Genomic DNA, 25,687 nt, shown 5'->3' on the forward strand with positions numbered 1-25,687 from the left:
CCGCACCAGGGGCAGTCAGTGTTTGGCCTTGCTGGAGGGAGCAGATCTAGAACCCCGACTTTGGCCCTGGGCACCTCCCACTGTTGAGGGAAGGGGACAGTAGCGCCCCGCCCCGGGAGGGGCGGGGAAGTGGGCTGAGCAGCCGCGGCCACCAATAAAGCTTGATATTGAAATTGAAAGCGCCTCCCTGGGGGCGAGCGAAGGGAAAGGAGTTTGGGCGGCTCTGCGCCTGTGCACAGCAACCGGGCAGGTGGCTGGTGTGTTGTTGTTCGGCGGCGGCGGCGGCAAGATGGCGGCGCACGGGGGCTCTGCGGCCTCCTCGGCGCTCAAAGGGTTAATCCAGCAGTTCACCGCTATCACGGGTGAGACACACGGAAGCCGGGGGGCTGTGCACGTCCTGTAGCCCCGGTAGCGGGGGGCAACACCGGGGAGCTGGGTCCCGCTGCTCTGGGCCAGCTCCGGGCGGAGCCGGCCTGGGCCAGCGGCGGCTTCCGGCCGGGGGGCGCCGGCACGGAGGCTCCCGGCTGAGGGGATGTCGGGTTCCTCCTCCTCCCTAAGGTGGGCCAGATCAGGGGCTGGCCCGTTTCTCTGTGCCCTTCGAGGGGTGGCCCCGGCCCTGCTCTCCCGGCAAAGTCCTGGGCCCAGGGAAGGGCGCTCAGGCACCCCACCTGGCAGGTGGGCCGCTGCCCGGCCTGTGTCTGCGGCACAGAGACCCGGAGCCGGGTGGGCGAGCGGAGGGACATGCGTGGGGGGACAGGCTGCTGGGGGGGGCTGGCACGGAATCCCTGTCTGCACGGAAACTCCAATGCTGTCAGATGCTCTTTTCCTTTTCCCTCCGTCGCCAAGACAAGTGCTGCTTGTACTCAACAGAGACCACAAGATGCAGCAGTCTTCCTCCTCCTGCTTCCCCCAGTGCAACTGAAGTTCTGTTTGCTTGAGTAATTAGTGGGCAGATTCTGGTGTAACATGATCTGTGGAAGTAATCTATTAATACACTGAAATGATCCTTTTTTCCATATATATTTCCCCCCTGTTCTTACAAACGGCACTGGATTGCTCCCTATGAAAATTCTTTGTTTGGTTTATCTTGAGCACTTGCTACAACTTGTGCATAGTCTGTTTCATTATAGTTTCCTCTCTTTGTGTGCCTTCAAACCACAATAGAGAAGGGAAGGGTTTTAAAAGATAGGAAAATATGGTTGTCATTTTCTATAGTTTCAGAGTTACTTGTCAATGATGGCGTTTCAGTCACATTATGTATGTCACATAGCCACAGTATGTCACCTGTAGCGAAAAGAAAATCTCCATCATCCAGAAACAGCCATAGATAAGTTTGTGATAAGAACCAGCAGATTATAAAAAGAGGTAATTGATGAAAAAATTGCCCGGTTTGTTTATGCAACAAACTCTCCATTCCATATGATTGAGAACCCACACTTCATTAACATGGTTTAGTCATTAAGACCAGGATACAGTCCACCCAATTGCTGGATAAAGTGTATGAAAGAGAAATTGAACAGTGTGCAAAAGGTCTAGAGGGTAAAATTGTTAACCTGAGTCTTGATGGGTGGAGCAATGTCCACAATGATCCTGTTGTATGTGCTTGTGTGACAACAAAAAGGGAATGTCTTCCTTACAAAAACAATTGATACATCAGGAAATGCACACAGAGCAGAATACTTCCAAGAAGTAGCAGTAAAAGCTATAACAAATTGTGGAAAACAATTCAAATGTCTAGTATGTAGCTTGGTCACAGACAATGCTGCAAATGTATCCTAGATGAGAAGAAATTATTTAGCAGAGTGTGAAGAGAGTCCCAACCTAATAACATACAGTTGCAGTGCTCATTTGATGCACCTCTGAGCCAGAGACTTCCGTGTTCCAGAAATAAAGGCTAATGTTGTTGAAATTGCAAAATGCTTCCGTAACACCACTTTGCAGCAGCTTCTCTGAAAAAAGTGGGAGTAACTAAGTTAACTCTCCCACAAGACGTGCGATGGAACTCAGTAGTGGACTGTTTTGAGCGCTATATCAAGAATTGGCCTAATCTGATGACTGTGAACAAAATCATAAGAAAATAGATGGCACTGTCACAGCCAAAGTTCTCAACATTGGGCTTAAGAGAAATGTTGAAAACATGCTGAGTACCATGAAGCCTATTTCTGTAGCCTTGAACAAAATGCAGGGAAATGGCTGTTTTTGTTGCTGACACTGTTGACATTTGGAAGGAACGGAGTGAGATCTTAAGAAAGAAATATGCAGTGACAGTACCAGGGTCAAACTTTAACTGCTGAAGAAGAGGAGTTAGTGCTGAAGTTTATTATAGTTGGCATTATGGAGGAATGATTGCTGGATGCCCATGTCACAGCCAAGGGTGAACCATTCAAGGATTATACATTTGCTGATTGATGTTTTAAAGAAAGTCACACCAGTGAACTGGTGGAAGTCACTTAAGCTCTTGAATTCAGAGGCTGTTGAAGTGATAATCTCACTTTTAACAGCAGTAGCTTCTTTGGACTAATTCATTACAAATTGAGAAATCGTTTGGGACCTGAAAAAGCAGGAAAGCTTGTTTTTCTTTTCCAGATTATAAACAAACAGGAAAATGAAGGAGAAGACGAGTGAGATAGCTGTAGAAGCCAGTATCTTAAGTTTCTCATGTTGACCTGGCTGACATAGTAGTATTTAACTAAAATAGTTAAAATTTGATTTTAACAAAAACAACAATGATTTTTAAAAACTTGAATGTTTAACTAAATTCAAAAATGTATATGCTTGTTTTGTTAAAATACGATGTTTGCTGTTGAAGAAAAAAATCCAGAATACTTAACATTGTTGCTTTAGTTAAATAAAACAATTTTCTGTCTGGTGATGTTCTCCTCGTAATACAGTATGGCAAGAAAATCATAGAATCATAGAATATCAGGGTTGGAAGGGACCTCAGGAGGTCATCTAGTCCAACCCCCTGCTCAAAGCAGGACCAATCCCCAATTTTTGCCCCAGATCCCTAAATGGCCCCCTCAAGGATTGAACTCACAACCCTGGGTTTAGCAGGCCAATGCTCAAACCACTGAGCTATCCAAATATTCATGATTAACTTGTTGAACTGGAGATAGTTCACCTCCCAGTGACTTCATAAATATCTTCTTCAATTACCTTTGTTTGGGTATTTCATTTACAAAATCATTCATTTTCTGATATAGCTGTAAAACTAATCTGAAACATTTGCGAAATCACTTTAAAAATGTATAGTGTGTACCTTCTAAAAACAAAACCTTGATTCTATCTCTGAGTTGTGAAGAATATGTATTAAGGTTATAACAACCAACAAGAATGCACTTTATGTAGAAATCCATGATTAAATCGGATCTTCCTGACTAGTAATTTAAATCAAATCTGCCCTGCATTATACTCATTGCTGATTTAATATTGAGCTGTCTAAAGGGTGTTGAGAAGTTGGTAGTTAATTTTGTGTATAACCCAACATCTTTCTGGATCCTTGCACCTTCTTCATGTTTTGAATTTTGTGTTGGGCAAAGATCTGAGACCTATTAAAAAAACAAAAAAGATTAAATGGCTATTGCTAAACTTTACTTTTTTAAGGAAGGGGATAGGATTGAAGGAGAGCCACGTTTCCATCTCTCTTTTTTCCCCTCCCCAGGCAAGATATGTATATTAGTGTTTCTTCTGGTGGTTTCTAAACTATAAATGCAAAGCAAGTGACAGCCATATAAGTTGTGCATTCTTACTAATTACCAATTCTTTGGAAGAGCAATCTTGCCTGTCAGCTATTCCCAGCACCTCTTTGATCAGGGTCTTGATACTATTTTCTGAGACTTTTTTTGTCTTTGGTATTATAGGTGCCAGTGAAAGTGTGGGGAAACATATGCTTGAAGCATGCAACAATAATCTAGAGATGGCTGTCACTATGTTTCTGGATGGTGGAGGCATAGCAGAGGAGCCCAGCACCAGTTCAGCAGCAGTATCAACTGTACGACCACATACTGAGTATGTGCCTGTGTGAATGTATCCGTGTGAATGAATAACCTGTGTTGAATGGTGGTAGGATAGAAAGGTGGGAAAGTTATGGCATCAAGGCATTTTGCTGTTGCATTGTTCATTTCTCTCATAACCTGCTGTCACTTCACTGTTACTATGTAGTTCTTTAATGATCTTGTCCATTTCTCCACTCCTCTGGTAGGGCTGTTCTAGTAAAACTTTTATCTGGTAGTAAGAATTGTCTTGTGGTTAAAACACAGGACTGGGTTTTAAGAGACCTGGGGTTTGTTTCTCGTTTTGACTTGGGAAAATTACCTATTCTCACTGCTGGTGTTAAAATAGTACCTAGAGGCTAGCACCTTGTTGGTGCTATACAAACATATAACAAAGAGAGAGTCCCCTGTCCTGAAAATTGTACCAGGACTCAATTTCCTCACCTGTAAGTTTTGGATAACATTTGCATACCTATCAGGAATATTGGTTACAAGCCATGCTAGCTAAATGCTGCTGTCAGGGGACATAGAAGCTGGGTCTTGCACAGTGGATGTGTAAGTGGTAGTAATGACAGTTACTTTCACCTCCAAATCACTGGTTTAAACTTGGTCTAAATTGGATTAGTCATGGCTAAAAAGTAATTAGGTTTTTGCTCCTCAAGATATGAGTTAGTGGTTTCTGTCTGGTTCCGAGGGGGCTTGTGTCCTACCAAAAAATCCACAGCAACGTTTGCCATTAATTGCAGGTTTCAGAGTAACAGCCATGTTAGTCTGTATTCGCAAAAAGAAAAGGAGTACCTGTGGCACCTTAGAGACTAACCAATTTATTTGAGCATGAGCTTTCGTGAGCTACAGCTCACTTCATCGGAAAGCTCATGCTCAAATAAATTGGTTAGTCTCTAAGGTGCCACAGGTACTCCTTTTCTTTTTGCCATTAATTGGTGTCCATGTTGTTCATGAAAGGCCAGGGTATGAATAATTATGAAGAGCATATTACCCGCTCATATGCAGAGTTGGTCACTGAAAGGCATGAGTGCGTTGCATTTGGGCATTGTAGGGAAGCTGGCAGTGCTGCACCTTTTGCTCTAGCTGCTCTATGGATGGAGAACTTTGACCCTAGAAACAATCTTATTAAACTTTCTGTCTAAATTCAGGTTAAGTATAAAGATGAAAGTGCCAGAAAAGGGTGTACTTGAGGTTAAAACAGCTGGAGTGATTCCAACAGTCCTAGCTGATGCTAAATTCCATTCCTTTTTGCCAGTTGCCTTTGACAGGTACTGAAGCTAAAAGTCTGTATTCATTAGTGTGGAGGCCTTGTGTCTGTGAATCAGTGACTTTTTTACCACTTTTCAGAGTAGCAGCCGTGTTAGTCTGTATTCACAAAAAGAAAAGGAGGACTTGTGGCACCATAGAGACTAACAAATTTATTTGAGCATAAGCTTTCGTGAGCTACAGCTCACTTCATCGGATGCTTGTAGCTCACGAAAGCTTATGCTCAAAGAAATTTGTTAGTCTCTAAGGTGCCACAAGTCCTCCTTTTCTTTTTATACCACCATAAGTTAAAACCTAGAAGTGCTTTTATTGGAATAAATTTGATACCTTGGCTCCATTCAGGAGCCAGCCAGTCCATCTCCTAAACTTCAAACACAGTGCCTAAAAGACTGTGAAGAAATTGGTAAAACAAATAAAGCATTTCTCTCTGCATTATGTAGGGTTGTAGACTCTAGTCTGTGACACCCTGTATGCATGGAACCTCTTATGTGTCAAAGAACCTCTCTCAATTCAGGTCTTTTAAATATTCACTTCCTCTGTGGAGCCTTTGAGCCACCTGAAATGATAACATCGTTAAAAACGTGTATAACATCCTTACTTCACCGTGGTGGTATGCATCTGTATTATTGTCTGTCATTTAAGCTGCAAGATCCTTGGGGCAGGAACTGGTAGTGTTTGGTTATACAGTGCCCAGCACATCCCTCGGTAAACATGAAGTTATTTTTTTTCCCCTCTGGTAGGGATGAAGTACGAGCACCAATTCCACAAAAGCAGGAAATTTTGGTAGAGCCAGAGCCCTTGTTTGGAGGTAAGATTTGTTTGTGTTTTTGTTTATGTGGCTTCCAACCTGGGTGAGTGACAAAAGAAAAATCATAACTGACTGAGGGGTTGTCTACACATGCCTACAGTGGTGCAGCTGCACCACTCTAGGTACTCCACCTGCTCAAGAGGCAGTGGCTATGTTGATGCGAGAAGCTCTCCCCCCGCCCCCAGTCAGCGCAGCGCTGTCTATACCAGGAGTTCAGTCAGTATAAATGCATTTCTCAGAGAGTGTGGATAAGTCTGGAGTGTAGACCAAGCCTGAGAAATGTAATCCCGTCACTGCTTCTTGCTGCTCTTCTCTACAATAACTCTATAGCCATAGGATGTGATTGCACATTTTGAAATACCTCTATGCAGTTGGAAGTACAGTTCCTCAAAGGAGACATAGGTAATAAATCATGCACCACTGGGAGTGAAGTTTGCTTTATGTGCTATTTATAGTGGGTGCTGCCTCATAAGTTATGCTAAAATACTCCCGTTTACTGGCTGAGTATAGTGGTCCAGGAACAGGACTGGAAGATACTTCTCCCATATTAGAGATGCTCAAAGTGATGGGATTGAAGGGTAGAGTGATTAGTGATGAAGGGAAGAAGAACTGCTGAAGATTCAAGAGGACTAGAGCTACAAAGGAGATAGGAGGATTAGAAGTGAAGTCAGAAGTATATGAAGGGTAAAGACAAACTATTAATGAAATGTTAAAGAAAAATATTTGATTATTTTAGTTCTGCTTTGTATTGAATTTCTTGAGTGATCTGAACCTACCTATCTGCTGAAGAAATATTTTTGGGGAGGCTTAGAAAGTAGAAGGTTTCTGAGAAAGGGGGTGGTTCCTGGGCGTTCTACAGGCAATATGCAATGGGCATTACGGTGTAATGCACCAAGGCTCGAGTAATTGTACACTTGGCACAGTGCAAAGTAAGGATACCGTGTGAATTCGTTTTAGATGGTAATAGTAGCTTTTTCTATTTGTTACTGCTATTGGTAGTTTAATCTCATTTTCTCCTTTGGAGAATAAACTGAAGTTTTGAAATGCACCTTGTAGTTTTTATTTACTGTTTGCTTTAAGTATAAGATTGCTTTATCATCTTTTGCTTTTGAAGTGTTGTCTTTTTTCCCTTTTTAAAGTGACGGGCTAATGAGAAGATCATTTTCCTATTAGTTAAAATATTGATCTTCTGAGAAGAGATGGATATTTATGATGATCCCTGGGAACCCCAATAAAGGTTCAGGGTCCCATTGTGCTAGATATTGTACAGATATGTAAGAAAGGACAGTCTTTGCCCTACAGAACTCCGTCTAGGTATAAGGATATTTGAATTTGAATGTTGTCTGGTTGTTTTTTGCATGGAACTCTCTTGAGAATGGGATACTTAAATAATTGTCTGAAACAGAAGATAACCGCAATCCATAGCCAACTATTAAATTACATCCCAAAGAAACACACAAATATAGGACTATGTTTTCAGACTTGCGTGCCTAATCTCAGGTTCCTAAAGCCACACATAAATACCTAACTACAGACAGCTGATTTTCACAAATGCTGAGCACTTGTAGCACCTGTTGATTTGTGTGAGATTTATGGGTGCTTAGTATTTAACTCCAAAGTTCACATTGAAGCACCCAAGTCTGAAAATTTGTGATTATAATGTACAAAGCAGATCACTTGGGGTCAAAAATATGATGCCTTTTTTCATAGTTATTAGAGATGGAAATTACTCCTGGGGGAATTGTGCGCTACTGCGTGTGTGCAGAATTCATGTCCCCCGCAGATTTCTTTGCTTCCCCGCAGAAAATGACGGGGAAGCAAAGGGAAGCCACAAGAGCGGTCATGCACCCCTCCCCAGCGGTGCGGGCACATCGTTTCGGGCGCCCGGAGCAGCCGGCAGAGAGGTAAATCACTGTGGAGGAGACATCCCAGCCAGTGGCTCCTACCCTGCGCCGGTCTTAGCTGCTAGTCCTGGCTGGGGGGGCGGGGGAGGACAATGGGACCTTCTCTTTCCTTACCCAGAGTGGCCTGGTCCAGATCAGACCCACCCCCAGAAACCTCCCAGGCTCTAAGGAGCTCTGCACTTCCCCAGGCCTCCCCGCTTCCTGTCCCCATTGCTCCTCAGCCCACAGGGGGAGGGGTCACTGTATGAGGAACTGCTTGTCCCCCCTCTGCCCAACCCCTTGTGCATCCAGACCTCCACCAAGCCCTTCCCCCCTGTATCCAGTCCCCACTCCTGCACCCAGACCACTCTCCACACCTGACTCCCCCCCCCACCATGCCTTTCCCCCCTTCATCCAGAGCCCTCTGGACCCTCACCAAGACCTCCCCCTGCACTCAGACCAACCGTCACTGAGGCCCCCTGCACTTGAGCCCCACCTCCCTTACACCTGGACCACCCCAAGAAGCCCTCGCACCTAGACCTCCACTCCACTGAGCCCCAGCCAGCTGCGCCTGGACCTCCACCTCATCAAGCCACCCACCCCGAGCACCTGCCCCCCCCCCGCCTCCATTCCCCCCACATCCAGACCCCCCTGCGCCCCAGTTACCTTCACCAGGACCTCTTCCCCCACACCTGGAACCCCCTCAATGAGCTCCTGAGCATTCAAATTGCTCCACACAGAACCCTCTCACCGAACATCTGGATCCCCCCACACTAAGCATCTCCATTCTTGGATCCTGCTGGGCTGAGCCTGCTTGCCCCACACCTAGTTTGGGGGCTAGAGCTGGGTGTGCGAGACTCTGTCCCTCTTGCTTACTGTCTTGGTACACCGTTCTGGGACAGGCCTGGCCTTCATGCTATGTCAGAGTCAGGTGCAGCCTCACTGCCGAGTTCTTGTCCTGGGGTGGGGGAGGGCTGCAGGGTGATCTCACACCTCCATGCTGCCAGTGGCCTGTGTGCTCCCCACTGCCATGCTGGAACCTTCATGTATATATGTTTGTTTACTGACAAATAAAATATGCAGAATTATGCAGAATTTTAATTTTTTGGTGCAGAATTCCCTCAGGAGTAGGCAATGCCCATTAGTTCAACCAGTCTCCCTGCAAATGGATTTTTTAAAAACAGGCTTTAAGTTTAATTTGTATGGTGGCCTCTTTCCATTTACTTTGAGTGTTTGAACATCTCCTGTAACTGAATTACTTGGAAAATACTGTCTTAATTGTTAAAAATGACCATTCCTAGGCAGACAAAAATTTGAAATAAATCGCTCTATGGTGTCTTGTCTTATGGCCCCATCAGGAGTACTTTGGAGCAGCAGCTATAGATAGTAATGCCAGGTGACTTCAGCCCAACCCTTTATCCTGGTATTACAGAGGTCCGTGTGAGTGAATTGCCCAGACAGAGAATTGGACCAGTATCTCTGCCCCTCCTTTTGTGCCCAGAGGCAACTGCATAGAGCTCCTTGAGAGGGGTTTGCTTGGGGATAGGGTAATAGCAAGATTCCTCCTTTTGAATCCAGGTATTGCCCACCCCACCCAACAGCCAAGAAGATGATGTGGGTGAGAGGCCTGACAGAACTAAATTGGAGAACCCTGGGAGTAGCTGCCTTCCTAGAGGGTTTTCCATTATTACTCCTACAGGACACATAGTTATTTTCTAAAGAGGGTCCCTATTTTATGTTTTGGGTTCAGTGTGGTAAGAATTATTTCATTAAATACTACATTGGGCAGCATGGCAGAAAAGCAATCAGCATGGGTATGTACAAGCATATCAGAAATGGGAGGCCCAGCATTTTACTTGCTTTCATCAGCAACCTGGATTTGCTTTGAGGAAAGACTTGCTCTTGTGGGGGATATCCTAAAGTAAAATATGGTGATACTTGTGTCTGTTGTTCTGGTTACCCCCTACCCTGCCCCAGTGACCTTCCTCCTTATTAATGCTTTGGGTCTTCAGTCTTTTGCATCACAAATTTGTGGTAAGCCATCATTCAAAAGTAATTCTTTGACAATCTAGCTTTGAAATTACATATGAGAGATCTTTTTTTATTTTTTAAAGCTCCTAAACGACGCAGACCTGCCCGTTCAATATTTGATGGTTTTCGGGATTTTCAAACAGAAACCAGTAAGTATCTGTAGTTCATTATGGTAGGGTTTCTAGTTTGTGGTGTGGAATGAACAGAGTTATCTGCTATTGGCCATGATCATTGGCTGCAGTCATCAAACAATTTTTAATTTTAAATGAGATTGGAATTTCCAGTGAAGTAGGCAATATTCTATTCTAAAACTACTTTATTAATCTTTAATTGTAGTGGTGCCATTACTACTTTTATAATTAAAGGTATGTCTATTTATTAACTACAGCTGTCTCCCCACGGATACTAGTGTCATAGTGAGGACTGCTTTTATAATCATGCAATCTTAAATAGTTGTGGGGTGATTATGATGAAGATTCCAAGTCATGGAAATATGAATCTTGGCAGATACTAGTGGACCTTGTTGTGACCCTGATACATACCTCCAATCTTATAAAACAAAAAAATCTGTGTGTGCTCTGTGGCAGTACTGGACATATGAGTAAAGTACTTGCCATACCAGAATGGACTTTGATAACCCAATCTAATTCTTCAAAAGCATTTTTTTCCTTTGGTGGTGGGGGGTGGAACGGTGGGGAAAGAGCTCAAGAATCCTAGGGGAATTAAAGCTCTCATTCACTAATCTGGTCTTTTGTGTGGCCACTGTTGCTCTGCCCGCACTCTTATTAGTCTTCAGATTAGTCCTGGGTTTTACTTGGCAGCACACGAAGTTCTCCATGAATTTGTTTAGCCATTTACCATTACATCCACCCACCCATGTGCAAAATCTCCAAATGACAAAAGTAATAGAGAGACTCTTCTAAATAATAAAATTTCAAAAAATGACTCCTTTGGCAGCTGTGACAAATGCAGCCTTAATAACTTTTATTGTTGTTAATCATTTGCATTACTGTAGTGCCTAAGAGCCCTAGTCATGGACCAGGACCCCTTTGTGCAAGGCACTATACGAACACTGAACAAAAAGCTGACAATCTTCTACTGGCATTTTTCAAAGGGTCCCAGTCAGACTCTTTAATAATAATGTATTTAAAGGTAGTGTCATTGGCTTCTCTGTTAATAACCTATACCCTACTGCATAACCACATTTTTTGACTCCAACACATAGTCTCAGACAGTGTGCTTCATGTTATTTGAACAAAAGATATACAAACTGAGGAGTCTATGTTAAAGTTTAGTAATGTACTGGGAAGTGGTAGATTAAACAACACAGTGGAATTTAGGGTTCCATTACTCTAATTACTCTGTTTCCACAAAGGAAGATGTTCCAAAATGTTTTTTGACACATCCTTACAATAATCCAAAGTGGAATGGCCCATGCTGGTGCATAAAAAGTGGACTCTACAGCTCCATGATCACCAACATGGGTCAGTTAGATGGAACACAACCTTTTGTCTGTTACTATGATGTGTGTTACTAAAAGTGATTAATATTGCAGGCAATGTTTAATTCTTTCATATCCCTATACTAAATGTCTTTGAATCTGGAAGCATTCCACCATGTCAACAGTAGCTCTTGAAGAAGGATATATGATCCAGTTACACATTCTCTCTCCTCTAACTTAATAAAATTCAATAAAAATACATAAATACACCAAAAGCTTTTTTCACCTAAATGAAAGCTGGAAACGTAATAGTTAAAGTCTGACACTAATCTGGCCTTTAATGTTTGCAGACATGTTTCCAGAGGCGGCAAAATAGTGATATTTACAGGTACAGGAGGCTTCTATACTCTGGTCCACTGTCCACTTGCTTGTGTCTAGTGGAGAGTTGGCTGACCACATGGTTCTGGCTCCCCATTTCCAGCTGCTAAACTGCATAAAATACTTTGTGAATTTGCTTTTTTAGGTAAGCAATTGCTGTAATTCCCCCAAAGATTTCATGTGATCACAGATGGGCATGCAAGGTGGCCTCCATGGTCATGAATGGGAGAGGTGGTATCCAGAGGACACTGTTTTTCAAAGTGTGGTGTAGACTATAGAAAGAGTTTGAGAACCTCTGACCTATAAGAGGTTGCAGTAACTAAGTCTATCAGTGAAAGGATTTAATGTTAAATGTCAAGTTTCAGAGTAGCAGCCGTGTTAGTCTGTATCTGCCAAAAAAAAAAAAAAAAAAGGAGGACTTGTGGCACCTTAGAGACTAACCAATTTATTTGAGCATAAGCTTTCATGAGCTACAGCTCACTTCATCGGATGCATTCAGTGGAAAATACAGTGGGGAGATTTATATACACAGAGAACATGAAACAATGGGTGTTACCATACACACTGTAATGAGTGATCAGGTAAGGTGAGCTATTACCAGCAGGAAGGTGGGGGTGGAGGGTGGGGAGAAACCTTTTGTAGTGATAATCAAGGTGGGCCATTTCCAGCAGTTGACAAGAACATCTGAGGAACAGCAGGGGCAGGGGAGGAATAAACATGGGGAAATAGTTTTACTTTGTGTAATTGACCCATCCACTCCCAGTCTTTATTCAAGCCTAAGTTAATTGTATCCTGTTTGCAGATTAATTCCAATTCAGCAGTCTCTTGTTGGAGTCTGTTTTTGAAGTTTTTTTGTTGAAGAATTGCCACTTTTAGGTCTGTAGTCGAGTGACCAGAGAGATTGAAGTGTTCTCCGACTGGTTTTTGAATGTTATAATTCTTGCCATCTGATTTGTGTCCATTTATTCTTTTATGTAGAGACTGTCCAGTTTGGCCAATGTACATGGCAGAGGGGCATTACTGGCACATGATGGCATATATCACATTGGTAGATGTGCAGTTGAACGAGCTTCTGATAGGGTGGCTGATGTGATTAGGCCCTAGGGCTTAGGCAAAGGGCTTTGTTGCAAGGATAGGTTCCTGGGTTAGTTGTTCTGTTGTGTGGTGAGTGGTTGCTGGTGACTATTTGCTTCAGGCTGGGGGGCTGTCTGTAAGCAAGGACTGGCCTGTCTCCCAAGATCTGTGAGAGTGATGAGTCGTCCTTCAGGATAGGTTGTAGATCCTTGATGATGCATTGGAGAGGTTTTAGTTGGGGGCTGAAGGTGACGGCTAGTGTCGTTCTGTTATTTTCTTTGTTGGGCCTGTCCTGTAGTAGGTAACTTCTGGGTACCCTTCTGGCTCTGTCAATCTGTTTCTTCACTTCAGCAGGTGGGTATTGTAGTTGTAAGAATGCTTGATAGAGATCTTGTAGGTGTTTGTCTCTGTCTGAGTAGTTGGAGCAAATGCGGTTGTATCGTAGAGCTTGGCTCTACGATAAATGTGAGTTTCAAAGAATATTCTATTTATGTGAAGAAATATCTGATTCTGTCAAAGGGGTCCTTTGATGTTTGTGAAGGTGAGGGAACCGGTGAAAGATCAAACCAGAAATATTTTTGGATGTAGGTCAATGTTTGAAAAACAGGAGCCTAAAGTTAGACTACTAAATCCATATCTGGGAACCAGAATAAGTTGCCTGATTTTTCACAAGCAGATCCCACTAATGTGTACATTTTACAAATCAAAATATATTTAAATCAATGAGAGTTGAGTGTTCAGCACTTCAGAAAATCAGAGCACTTAGTTGCCTTGTTATGTATTTAGAATCCTCACTTTAGGATCCTGTCTTAAAAAAAAAACTTGGCCTGTGGACTTTGTAACCTTTTAAAATTATTTCAACCAGGTGAATTTGTATCCAGGGAATGGGGATGAAGGCACTGTAATGCACTGTTTTGAATATTTTGTCTAATTCAACTCCTGTTCCTCCCGGGGCTGTATAGTTCGACAGGAGCAGGAGCTGCGGAATGGAGGTGCAATAGATAAGAAACTCACTACCCTTGCAGACCTCTTCAGGCCTCCCATCGATCTGATGCACAAAGGCAGCTTTGAAACGGTAGGTTTCTGTCTTTCAGTAAGACTACCTATGTATTAATTGGGCATAGCTTGTAAGCCCTACATCAGCATGCATGTCCAAATTGATTTATAACATGATCATACAATAAATTACAAGAAAATAGTCTGCTTCTAAATATTGGCAGCTAGCACTTGCATGTGGTAGTAATTTTATGAGTTGTATAGGACTGATCTTAGCAAGTAGTAACTGATTTCTGAAAAGGGTGGGCTTGTTATCCACTGTTCTTTTCCCTGGCCCACACTCTTTTCTTTTTTCTTTTTTTTTAAATGTGAAGTTGCGCAGATGCCACTGGTGAAAGATTTCAGTGCATGAGTGAAGCTGACCAGGATGGAAGAATCCTAGTTGTTTAAATTCAGGAAAGATGCTGTGGCTAAAGGTTTTCTTTATAGGTGCTCTGGGTACCAGATGTCTGTGCAGAATCATGATCTTTCTGCGCAGAAGCATGGTGGTGACGGAAATAGTATTCCACAGATCAAGTATCATCATAATCAATATTGTCCTCGCTCTTCCCTCTCTGAGGAATTCCAGAGCATTGTAATTGCCTGGTTCTCCTGTCTCACAGATCAATATTTCATCACCAGTGTTCCTCTGTGCTCTTCTCTTCTCCCTGGGTTCACTGAACCCTTGAGAGGGGATGAGGTAGCACAAGGACAGGTATCTAACTGCTTCCAAGTCTACACCTCCACTCACTTGTGACCTCTGCCTCTTTGTTCAGTTTTACAAGTGTGACTGCATCTGGCATCTCACCCTGGTGTCCCAACAACTCAATTGTAATGTGGCAAAGACTAGATGGTAAGCTTATTGGGGCAGGCACCATCTTTTTTGTTCTGTTTGTACAGCTGATCCATGACTAGGGCTCCTAGAGGAACTTATTTTTTCCCCCATCCCCAAGTCACTCTCCTGTCCATCAGTTTACCACTATCCTCGCTTCCATGTTCTTTGTCATCTTCGCTCTTTTATGTTACTCCTAAGCCTGGGAAAGCCTCCTTCCTTTTGTATACCTGATAACCACACAGTTTTCTAGACCTTCCTCAAAACTCACTTCTAGCTAACCCCCCTCCATGTACCTGACTACATGATACATTTATGAAATCGAGTAAATCTAATATAACAGTTCTAATGGTCATAAGCTAAAGTTTTTGCCTCCAGAAATATCTAAGAACAAATGTTTCGTACTGCTTACGCCCTCAGATCTTGGTATTATCTTATTTAAATAAATATTTAGATGCTAAATTCCTCTGGGGCGGGGCCATAGCTTATTGTGACATTTACACAAAAGATAGCAGGAGTGGCAGTGTCCACTCTAGTTAAGGTTGTGTGAGCATTTCTATTCAATCCCTTATTTTCAATCATTCAGATTTTTGTAGCTCATCTCTTTGGGCTGAAATTTTCCAGTTTTCATCTGCAACTTAAGTTAACTTACGCACTTCTTAATGTTTTTTGAGGTTTTCTCTCATGACCAGTTCTCATTTTTTAAATACATGTAGAGAGAGGGAGGGAAAAAAGCTTTTCCAACTATTAAAAAAAAATACAATTTAAAAAATTGCAACTTTTTGCACCAGCCATTCCCCCACCTCTGGTTTAAACTGTTATGGATAGAAAATTCAATTTTGGCATTGAAAGTAGCTTTTGTTGAGGAAAAAATGCCTTTGAATGTTCCAGTGAGTATTGATGTGTCTTTGATCAAGTTATGACCCATTTTTCATGTGATCAGTACACTTTACGTAGAGTTTATTGCTATCTGCATGTGGTTTACTTGGCTGTATTGTGAGGGTGTACATAGGTTGAGGCAAGGATTGTGTAAGAGACCTGATTTAGTCCTGTAGACCAATGGTGCTCAACCAGTGGTATGCATACCTCTGGGGGTACGCAGAGGTCTTCCAGGGGGTACATCAACTCATCTAGATTTTTGCTTAGTTTTACTACAGCCTACATAAAAAGCACTAGTGAAGTCAGTGCAAACTAAAATTTCATACAATGACTTGTTTATACTGCTCTGTATACTATACACTGAAATGTAAGTATAATATTCCAATAGGTTTATTTTATAATTATATAAAAATGAGATTGGAAACAATTTTTCAGTAATAGTGTGCTGTGACACTTTTTTGTATTTTTATCTGCTTTTATAAGGAAGTTGTTTTTAAGTGAGGTGAAACTTGAGGTATGCAAGACAAATCAGACTCCTGAAAAGGGGTACAGTAGTCTAGAAAGGATGAGAACCATTGTTGCAGACCTTTTAAAGTAATAGCGGGAGCATTTCCTGACTGCCATATTCAGCCTTGCAACTAATCTTTTTCCTTAATGTAGACTTCTGCATGGAACAAACAATTAAAACCACTGCGACACTAAATATTGTCATTGTACATGGATCCAATTAGGGTAATGAAATAGAGGAGAGGTGAAATGAGGCACTTCATGATGGGAGTTACTGTAGAGTACTTGAAGGCGAGGGAAATATGCATGTAGAGTGTGAAGATGGGAATTGGGAGGCGATTCAGGGACAGATCAAGGGGTTGGGACTAATAAGAGGAAGGTTTAGTCATGGTTAAAAGGAGCGTTGAGTTCTTGCTGAATAGCTCTTGAGAGGATCATAAGTGAACACTTGGTTTCATCCTACTCCCAAAAGAACGCTTTTGTATGTCACAGGCCTTTTGTATGTTTCTACGCCCACAAGCATTGTAGGTGTAATTAGCAGTATCTGCTCATGATACACATGAAGCTGGCATAGCTAGGAATCTGGTGGTCAGGATTCAGTGCATTCTTAGATGTGTGTAAGCAACTAGCCATGTGGCATCTGGTTCTGAACTTTTAATGAGTAAAACGTTTATTTGAACCTTAAAAGTGTGTCGCTTCTTTGAAAAGCCTAATAAAAATTATGTTGTAGAGCTCAATGTTGTCTTTGTGTCCATATCAAATACTGTTAGTTTTTCAGGTTAAAAAGATGTCTTCCAACTATCAGTCTTGCTCTAAGTCAAGTTTGGGTTTGTTTATCCTCACATATAATAAAGGTTCTGATGGCCAAATTAGGCTGTCCTTTAATCTTGTTCAATCCCATGAGTCAGTGAATTTGTATTTGTGTAACTTAATTAGTAAAATACTTATGAATTTCTGTTTCTAATAACAACAAATACAGAGCTATAGGGCTGCTTGGTATAAATGGAACACCAAATATGACCAGCTGTTTGGATCAACCAGTTCAGACTCCTCCTGTTTCACTCTACCACATACAAACAAGAGAACTCTGAGAAGATGCTGTCTTTTTAAATGTGCAACTTTTCTTCTTGGTCACATTCTATCATACATTGGACAGGCAGTATGGTCCAGTAGATGGGGCACCAGGCAGGGATCAGGGGACTGGGGATTCTATTTCTGGCTCTACCACTGACCTGTTGTGACCTTGGACAAGTCTGTGCCTCTTTCCTTTCCCTTTTGTGTCTAAACTGCAAACTCTTTGAAACAGACAGTCTGTATTTGTATAGCACTTGGCACAATAGGGTTCCAATAAATAAATAAACTTGATACTAGTTCCAGTTAGTTCAGTAATAAAAAAGGAGTCATTCAGAAATATTCATCACATTATTAAAGTAAATAGTGACTGCTATTGAACTAGGTCCAAGTTTTGTAGAAAATTCAGGTACTGCAAGTCATTTCTGGGAGTCCAGTGCTTGTCTAATGCTGTAAACTCAATTTTTATTATAAATAAAGGTAATTGCAAGAGTCTTACTACTTGAAAGGACACAGTATAAAATCTGATCAGTTTTAAAAATGAGTTTAAAGTAATTCTGGCATTACACCTGCCCTGAAGAACTCCCCCTCTCCCTCCCTTTTCTCTCCCCTGCCCCTCCAACCCCCCGCCCTCCCAATCAATCTCTGTAGACTTGTTTTTGTAAATACATAGTATGGGTTTTTCTTGTTCACAAACTTTAAAGAGGAAAGTGACTATATTTGGGTGGGAGGGGAGTGAAATTGATTACACAAAACGCTGGCAAATACACACACAAGTAGAAAAATTAGAATTAGAAAATTAGAAAAACACTTTGAGTCTTTTTTTTAATAGTAATTTAGCTATATGTAATGAGTAGGAGAGAAACTGCAGACAGAATAGACCTCTTAGTCATTGTCCCTGTAATCCAGCAGCGTTGGGTGTCAGAGCACAGGACTGGGACCAGGACTCTTGGGTCTAAATATACATTCTGATATGGATTTTCCCCTGAGCCTTGGGCAAGTCATAATTCCAAAAATTAGACATCCAAATCTGTATTTCGGTTCTTAAATAAAAGGCTTGTCTCCTTTGGAGCCGGTGAGCATATTGAAAAATCAGGCCACTTACTTAGATTCGCCTTCTGTTAAATAGGTGCCCAAGGAGTGTTGTGAGGATTAACTAATGAATGAGAAGCACTTTAAAGATAAGTACTGAAGTGCTCGTTATGTGAATATGCAAGAGTACTGGCATATCCTACCTGCACCTAATTTCTGTATGATGTCCTTTAAAGTGAATGGAAAATCAGGCCACAATTGGTCTGGCATCTGGCCAGGCAGAAATCTTATTACCTAGGTGTTTAATGTGAGGTCCTGTGTACAGTAAGTAAACTTGAACCAGCTTTCCTTAACATATACAGGCCCTAACTGAATTACCAGTTAAATGAGGTATTAGCATTGGAATGGTAATACTGAGGTTTTAAATTTACAATTCATTGACATGAGTGGGTAGACAAGACAAGAAACTTCATTCTAAAAGTTAAAGCTTAGGTTCTGAAGAAAACAGTAAAATCTGGTGAAATACCCTAAACCTTTGAATTTGCTGTTTTCCCCCCTTGTGAGTAATGCAGTTAGTGCAAACTCATGTAAGTAAATCTTTTTTTTTTTTTTAAGGAAAGTTCATCACTATTTCCAATCTATCCTGGAGATATGAGCATTCCTGCTTTTGATAAAGCCCTCTTTTTTTCAACAGGTTTGACAATTCAGCGATCAGAATTACATTCTTGATCAAACTCCTACCATTAACTTGCAACCAACCAATCAGACAATGCCAGCTTTGTGACTCAAACCAGTAAGATCTCTTCCTGCGACTTCAAACCCTCCCATCTCTTTCCCCCCTCACCCTCCCTCCACTTGCAGTCTGAATGAGCATCAGAAAATGACTCCTGATTTGGCAGTCACACCAAAATTAAGTTTAACAACATAAAATCTAGAAAAAATGAAGAGTGGAAAAAGGGGGCTGTTGTATAAATACAAGTCCCCAGTCAGTAGCTTTAGCCTATTTACACAGAAAAAGGGTCCACAGGCTTTCCTTTTGAGTAACCAGGTCTTTCCTCTGCTATCAGATGTGACTCACTTCACTCTGTTTTCTCTGAACAAATGGTTAATTCAGATTTTTTTCCATTTTCAGTCTTTTGCTTCTCAAGTTGCTTCCTTTCCCTATCCTTCTGGGCTTAGCTTGTTGATCTCAGTTAACCAAAGTGTGATTTTTTTATTTTATTTTTTTTTTAATACATTTAGCCAACTTGAACTGCAGTTAAGCAGGTCTTCTAGCCCTGCCTTTTGTTTGTCAGGTGTTTTGAGGATGACTTTTGCTAGTCCTGATCATCCTTTCTACTGTAAAGGGGTTTTGGTGAAGCCTGGTGCACAAATCAACCCATCGTTGCTGACATTGTTTCTGTCTAGCCTTTTGTTTTTAAATAATGTATTATTTCTGTCTGCTTGAAGGCCAAAGAGTGTGGTCAGATGCAGAATAAATGGCTCATGATTAACATCCAGAATGTGCAGGACTTTGCATGCCAGTGTCTTAACCGTGACGTCTGGAGCAACGAGGCTGTGAAGAACATTATCCGGGAGCATTTCATTTTTTGGCAGGTGAGAGGCTAATAGAGATACGTTGAAGATAGGAGTTGATGGGAGTGAGACAACAAAATCAATCCTCTTGTAACTTATAAACAAAACAAAACCCAGTGCTCTCTAAGAACTGCCAAGAAAAATGGAACTGTGGATTTAATCTCAGATTACCGAAATGAGTGTATATTAAAACAGTTTTAAAAGCCATGTGTTCAAAACTAGCCTTTTTGGGTCTATGACCTTTCTACGCTAATAAAATCCACATACTAATGTTTGGAAGAGTTAATGGGAATTGTGTACTTACAAACTGTAGAGTATATGGTAAAATAAAGACACGTTTTGTTCAGTTTTGAGGCATTAACTTTTTTCAAATGTGGTGGTCTGTAGGTATACCATGACAGTGAGGAAGGACAGAGATACATACAGTTTTATAAACTGGCAGATTTCCCTTATGTCTCCATTCTGGACCCGAGGACAGGTAAGAGAAAGGACAATATATATGATCTTCAGACAGACTGCTGATTGTAATCTGGAATATTTAGTTCTGCTTGTTTTTGGCAGTGCTAGTTAATATGGGTTAAAACATGTAAATTACATTGTAACAGTCTAAAGGTCTGTACACAAACAGCAGCATTCTCTGAGAGGTACTGAAGCTGTTAAAGATTATGTGGACTAAAAATCTAACAAAAGAACTAAATGAATAAAAATTCAAGTTCTGCACAAATTTTGCGTAGTGACACTTGATTTCAGTTTAGGTTGCTAACTTTATCTATCCATTTGGAAAACAAAATTGATGACACTTCATGGCCAAATCATGAACTGGCTTTGAAGTGCCCTTTAAAGGGCTAATTTAAACCATGTTATAAACAAATATTTCTTTACTTGTGGTATTAAAAACACCGTAGGCTGTTAAAAGTGAAATAATTTTAAAAATCTGTTCACTCATTAGTGGTGCTCCTTGTTTACTATTTTCATTTCTCTCTGCTTGAGTGATGCAAATCTGAAGTCAGTTACTTACTTTTAGGGTCTTAGTCTTCAAACTGACCTGAAGAAGAGCTCTGTATTGCTCAAAAGCTTGCCAATTTCACCAACAGAAGTTGGTCCAATAAAAAATACTCTCACCCACCTTGTCTTTCTAATATCCTCGGACCAACACTGCTACAACAACACTGCAAATCAAAAGTTAATGTCATAGTAGCATGTTAGTCACTACCAGGAGGCTCAGAAATTATTATTTTAGTCACATCTTAATTTTCAAATATCAGTGCAATATTTTGTTTGTTTGCTTTTGGCTTTGACCTTTTTTTTTTTTTTTTGGAATGCTAGACAAAATTAATCTACTGGTTTTTTGGCTTTTTAAGGTCCCCAAGGAATTTTCTGATTCTCTTCCCTTCCCTCCAAACCATTACTGGTCCTCAATTTCTTCATACTGAATTATTGGTTTCTGTAATGAATGCTGACCTGAGATTTCTTACCGCTTGATAACAATAAAAGAATCTGCATTACCGAAACTCAGGCTCAGATAATGCTCTTGACTTTTATGTACGAAGGTTATACATATAACTAAGGTTATAAGAGTAACTTCTCTCTAGTGCTCCTTCCAAAGGGACTGAATTGCAGTTTACTTAGGAGTCTTTATTCCCGGTGGGCCGCAGCCCTTTGAGAATTCCAAACCTTGCTATTCTGTTTAGAACTAGTCACTTAGTATGTGGCTACAGGAAAACCAGGTTCTGATATCTACTCCCTTCCCTTCACCGGCGTTTTCATTGCAAGCTTAAGAAAGACCTTGCAGTTGTATTAGGATTTTTCCATTTAACCTTCTGTTGTATAGAATTAGGCCTTAGTTTTGTTTGCTTCTCCAGCCTTGTAATCTTCCCCATTTTTTTTAAGGTAGAAAACAAATAAACGTATATTGTAGTGAGTTACATTTATGGAAAGAGAGCTCGCAGATTGGGATGTCAGATCCATCTAGGCAAAAGATTGAGTTATGCACACTGAAGAAATCTTAGCTGTGAATTTATTTTCTCAAAACTTGAATTTTAACATTCCATTCATTATGTGTGGTATGCATACATTCTTGCATACAGGAAAGAAGCTATTACTTCTGTTGTGATCAGCACTTTAAATGGAGGCCGGCTCATACTTCTAGCTTGGTAGGGCCAAGAATGAGGCTCTTTAGAAGGTGTGAAAGCTTTGGAGAAAAGGAAACTGCTGACCTTTAGTATAAAAATAATGTAGGGTCCTCCATAAATCCACCCTTGCCTCCTCACCACCTCATCAGTTTTGCAGACCAAAATTGGACCTTTATAAAAACTAATAAGCATTATGTGCTTTAAGATAAATTTGTTTTATGCTCCTTATGGCTAAGCAAAAATCTCTTGAGGGTCCCCCTCAGTGAAATGCAGTCCAATGTTCCTATGTTTTTCATAGGCCAGAAATTAGTGGAGTGGCACCAACTGGATGTAACTTCTTTCTTGGACCAAGTGACTGGTTTCCTGGGTGAGCATGGGCAACTGGATGGACATTCTACCAGCCCTCCCCAAAAATGTTCCCGCTCTGTAAGTATAAGGCCTTGTGGGTAGGGGGAGGGAAAGAGGAAAACTCAGCACATTGTGACTGGTCCAGTAGAACCTCTCACCCCTCTGCATGGGAAATACAAATAGACTTGTGTGAACTAGCAAGTGAGTAAAAACACAAAACATGCAGATAATGCATCAGAGAAAGTACTTTCTCTCCTTTTTGATCAGTAGTTTTGTTTTATTCGATGCTACATAATCTATAGTATTTGTTACAAATGTAATAGCCATAGTAATGTGAGTTTTCACTACGGCACTTTGTTGTTAAAATTGCTAGGTAGAAATGAGAGGTTTGGTGGATGTGAATTCTGAGGTCTAAATATTAGAATGGGTGCACTATAATTTAAATGTTGTTTATTTGATAGATAGTATGGGGGTGGGGAAAATGTTTGTTCTTCTCTGTAGTTGGGTTTTCAACCATCTGTGGTATCCATAACCTCACAACCCCACACCTCCAAATAAAATAAGACTAAGTGGTAGGATTGGTGTCTTGGAAGGAGGGACTGAAAATAAAGGTGAGAGGAAAGTACAGGTACTTGGCACTAGTGCTTGTTCTCCCACCACCTGGTTCACTTGTACAGTTTTCTAGAATACAATAATCCTAAAAGGAAACTTTTTAAAAATACTCATTGTGATTTTAATGTCGTGCAGAATGACTTTCAGTGAGCTAATACAAATTTCAGTACTGGAGTTAATCCATGAAAAGTGTAGAATGCATAATTTCCTGTTTAGGTTACTTAATCTCAATAGAATTGCCTCTTTCAAAATGATGATGCTTCTGTCACTCTTTACACAATTGTTTTTCCTGCTAATTGTATCCCAGACCTGGATTCTTACAGTTTCCAGAGTTTTTTGTGAGCAACTAAACTAAAACCCAAGCACCTTGCTGTAACTTGTGCAGTAGTTTTGTTTGTGTCTTTTGAGTGATTCTTCAGTATAAACGAAGCCGTGATGAAATTTGCAAAAAACAGATTGAAGGGGTTGCAAGCAGAGGATAGAACCAAACTACTGAGTGACCTGGAAAGACTAGGTTGGCAACTAAAGAAAACTTGGGATTAGAACTGTCAACTCCTGTGCCCTGAGAGAAGGAGAGGTTCATCCAGCAGCTGCACAGATCACATTAAAAGAGTGGTCCCCACGCTGGGGCACAGCCCCTTAAGGGGGTTCAGAGGAATGTTCGTGGGAGGGGGCACTACCCACCCTCTCTGCCCCCTGCACCCAACTGCAGACCCTCCCCAGGCCACCCGCCACTGACTGCTGGCCCAGCTGCAGCTCTGGCCCCATCCTCAGCCCCCTTACCTCCGCACCTTCCCCTCTACCAGGAGCCCTGGCCATGGCTCCCAACTGTCCCTCCTGGGAGGTGGGAGGCAGCAGAGATAAGGGAGGGTGTTACATGAAAAGTTTGGGACCACCACATTAAAGGGAGCTTATTACAACTTGCCTCTTTATTATAGACCTTTTAGTACTTTTCCATGCAGACAAATACTGTAGCTGCAATATGGAAATCAAGACTGGACAGTTGGAAGAGTGCAGGTGATCCACCATATTATGAAGGTTTGGGAATGATTGGAATAGACAGTACTCCATGATCAGCATTGCTTCAGAGAATATAGAGGAGTGGGGGAGGGGGAGATGTCAATTGTGGAGAATTTACGTATTCCTCAAAAAGGAGAAATGCAGGCTTTAAAATTGTAGAACAGCTGGCTGCCACACCATTTAATCATTACACACCTATCAGATGTCACCTGAGAACCCTTTGTTAAAGTCCTCTAATTCCTGTTAAAATATTTTGCTTATTTGTTGTTTTTGGGTTTTTTTTTTCGTTTCTGTGTTATGGCTACATCAAACAGGAGAGCCTCATTGATGCTAGTGAGGATAGCCAGATGGAAGCTGCCATCAGGGCCTCCCTGCAGGAGACACATTTTGATTCCTCCCAGGTCAAACAGGACAGCCGATCAGATGAGGAGTCTGAATCTGAGCTTTTCTCTGGAAGTGAGGAATTTATTTCTGTTTGTGGCTCCGATGATGATGATGAGTCCGAGAATCCTGCCAAGTCTAGGAAGTCTCCACACAAGGACTTGGGGTGTAGGAAAGAGGAGAGCCGGAGGCCTCCACCTGAGCCTCCCACAAGGACTGATCCTGGAACAACATCAAACCATCGAGTAGTGTCCTGTATTGATGCTGGGATACTGGAGGAATCAGCTGACAAGCCTGAAAGTGCAGTGGAGGGATTGGATCTGAATGGTGAGCTTTTCCCCTTTAAACGTAACTTAAATTTTTTTTAAAAAGCTTTGCAACAGCCTTTTTATATTATCAAGCATGCTTAAATCCTAATTTTAAGAACACCTTTTTGGTCTTTATCCTTAAAGTTTGCCATTTGGATACGTCCCTCTACTTTCAGCAGCATGAAATGACGTCACAAACGCCAAGAACCTGTTAATCACTGAACTGTATTCTGAGTTTCTATTGGTCTGAGGGCCCATCTATATTAGAGAAATTGGCATTTGTGTAATGTAGATGTGCGTAGTGAGGTACACTGCACAAATGTAAATCCATTTTGCACTTATGCAGCATATCTGCGCTGGTGTGGCTGTATCGGTGCATGTTTTCCTAGTGTAGATGGACCTCAAAAGTTCTACACACCCACACCCTGGCTTTCTCTGCTGGTAGGCAGTAGGACTACAGCAGTTTTCCACAAGACAGTGCAGCAATGTTCAAGTAGAGAGTGCACTGAAGAGAGGGGAATGGCATCAGTTTGGCATGCAAATGGATATGAAGTCAGCAGAGGGCTGCACCTTAAATTCCCTTTGCTGTGGTTTCCCTGTGGAGATGGGGGGGGGGGGAGCAGTATCAGTCACTGGTTTTAACTTAAAAAAAATTAATGAAAACAGGGATTTTGATTAAAAAATACATGTAACAGAAGTTCATCTTCATGGACCAAGCTTTGCAGCTCACCTTTAAGACTTTTGTGTGTTAATTTCCACTCACTAATCCTCTTCTCCCTTAGAGTGAAGTGCAAAAGAGCTCAATTCAGATGCCCTGTTGTTAACCTGTAGCAATTTACTTTACACTAGGACCAAAGGCACAGCTGATGCTAAGGTATCCAGATGGAAAGAGGGAACAAATTTCACTGCCCGAACAAGCTAAACTTCTGGTAAGTGAAGCTAATTGGAGATCCTTGTTTGAATGGAAGAGAGCTGAAACTAGAAAATACTTTTTTCTGATGTCACTTTGAAATTAGACTTAACCAAATATGAAAGTGGTTGGTATACATATGGAGGGGCTTGTGCTGTCAGGCTAT

At 41.5% G+C, this 25,687-nt stretch overlaps 1 protein-coding gene across 5 annotated transcripts in view; it reads left to right on the plus strand.

Moving 5' to 3' along the window:
- Positions 1-239: 239 nt before the first annotated feature.
- UBXN7 (UBX domain protein 7) overlaps positions 240-25,687 on the plus strand; it is a 156,396-nt gene continuing 130,948 nt past the window's right edge. For 4 of the 5 annotated variants that reach the window (XR_012160849.1, XM_073360405.2, XM_073360404.2 and 1 more), the window contains exons 1-10: positions 240-362; positions 3,861-4,008; positions 6,005-6,072; positions 10,070-10,135; positions 13,842-13,954; positions 19,685-19,831; positions 20,198-20,288; positions 22,241-22,368; positions 24,237-24,630; positions 25,461-25,540. Coding sequence is in view for 3 of the 5 variants with exons in the window: in XM_073360405.2 (XP_073216506.1) it covers positions 290-362; positions 3,861-4,008; positions 6,005-6,072; positions 10,070-10,135; positions 13,842-13,954; positions 19,685-19,831; positions 20,198-20,288; positions 22,241-22,368; positions 24,237-24,630; positions 25,461-25,540 (1,308 nt within the window). In the remaining 2 variants the exon portion in view is untranslated. The remainder of the gene's footprint in view (positions 363-3,860; positions 4,009-6,004; positions 6,073-10,069; positions 10,136-13,841; positions 13,955-19,684; positions 19,832-20,197; positions 20,289-22,240; positions 22,369-24,236; positions 24,631-25,460; positions 25,541-25,687) is intronic. The other variant, XR_012160850.1, reaches the window with a different exon arrangement.

This window comes from Lepidochelys kempii, chromosome 9, assembly GCF_965140285.1.
Source record: "Lepidochelys kempii isolate rLepKem1 chromosome 9, rLepKem1.hap1, whole genome shotgun sequence".
In the NCBI taxonomy this organism is placed as follows: Eukaryota; Metazoa; Chordata; order Testudines; family Cheloniidae; genus Lepidochelys; species Lepidochelys kempii.